Genomic DNA, 797 nt, shown 5'->3' with positions numbered 1-797 from the left:
CCACTCGACAGCTGGGGAAACTGAGGCAGAGCACGGTCTGGGTGAGAACCTGCCAGTTTGGTGGCCGTGTCCTCGAAACGCCCATACCCCGCCCAGAGAAGGCAGCTCGCCATCACGCCGGGGCACGGGGCCGGCAGCTGCCTCCGTGCCACTGGGCTCCCACGTGGAGCCGCTTTGCTGTTCCAGATTTGCCTCGGGAACCTGTCAGAGGGGAAAAAAAAAGAAAAAAAAAAAAAAAAACCCTGCTGGCAACCCAGCCAGCCCCAGGGGGGGGACCTTGGACGAGAGAGACATGCGTTTTGTCCCAGTTTCTTCCCGCGGCCTCATGCAACCGCGGAGGCGAGGGGCTCGGCAGCCCCAGGATGCTCTGTCGCACCAGCACCCCCAAGCACAGGCCTGCAGCTTCGGGTGCTGCTCATCAGGGCTCCCTGACATGGTTTTGGGGAGAGGTCCCTCGTCACCCCAAAGCCCTGAGCTTCAAGGCAGAGCCACGGAGTAGCCAGAGCCACCTCCTGACCCAGATCCCCCTCACCTTTCGGCACCCGTGGTCATCCTCCTCCTTCTCCTGGCTCACCCGACCGGGCTTTTTGCAGATGGACGGCAGGGTCTGGTTGCACGGGCTGTCATTCCACCTCCCTTCCTACACAGCGGGGCGAAGAGCAGGACTGAGCGTCTCCGACAGCCTGGGGAATTTCCCAGCCCATCCATCCCCACCTTGGGCCCACAGACTTTCCTTCCCTACATCAAATCCCCAAGGACGCTGTACTGGATCCCTCCCATCCCAACAGCTGGACGAG

At 62.0% G+C, this 797-nt stretch overlaps 1 protein-coding gene across 1 annotated transcript in view; it reads right to left on the bottom strand.

The window, feature by feature from the left end:
- Positions 1–87: 87 nt before the first annotated feature.
- The window catches only part of LOC104160593 (C-type mannose receptor 2-like), a gene marked incomplete at both ends in the record, with an annotated part of 5,468 nt that continues 4,758 nt past the window's right edge, over positions 88–797 (bottom strand). Inside the window, 2 exons of the mRNA XM_009698753.1 lie at positions 88–201; positions 533–640. Coding sequence (XP_009697055.1) covers positions 88–201; positions 533–640 — 222 coding nt within the window. The remainder of the gene's footprint in view (positions 202–532; positions 641–797) is intronic.

Source organism: Cariama cristata, unplaced genomic scaffold, assembly GCF_000690535.1.
Source record: "Cariama cristata isolate BGI_N322 unplaced genomic scaffold, ASM69053v1 scaffold24774, whole genome shotgun sequence".
Taxonomy (NCBI): domain Eukaryota; kingdom Metazoa; phylum Chordata; class Aves; order Cariamiformes; family Cariamidae; genus Cariama; species Cariama cristata.
This window is presented reverse-complemented; position numbering and strand designations above follow the sequence as displayed.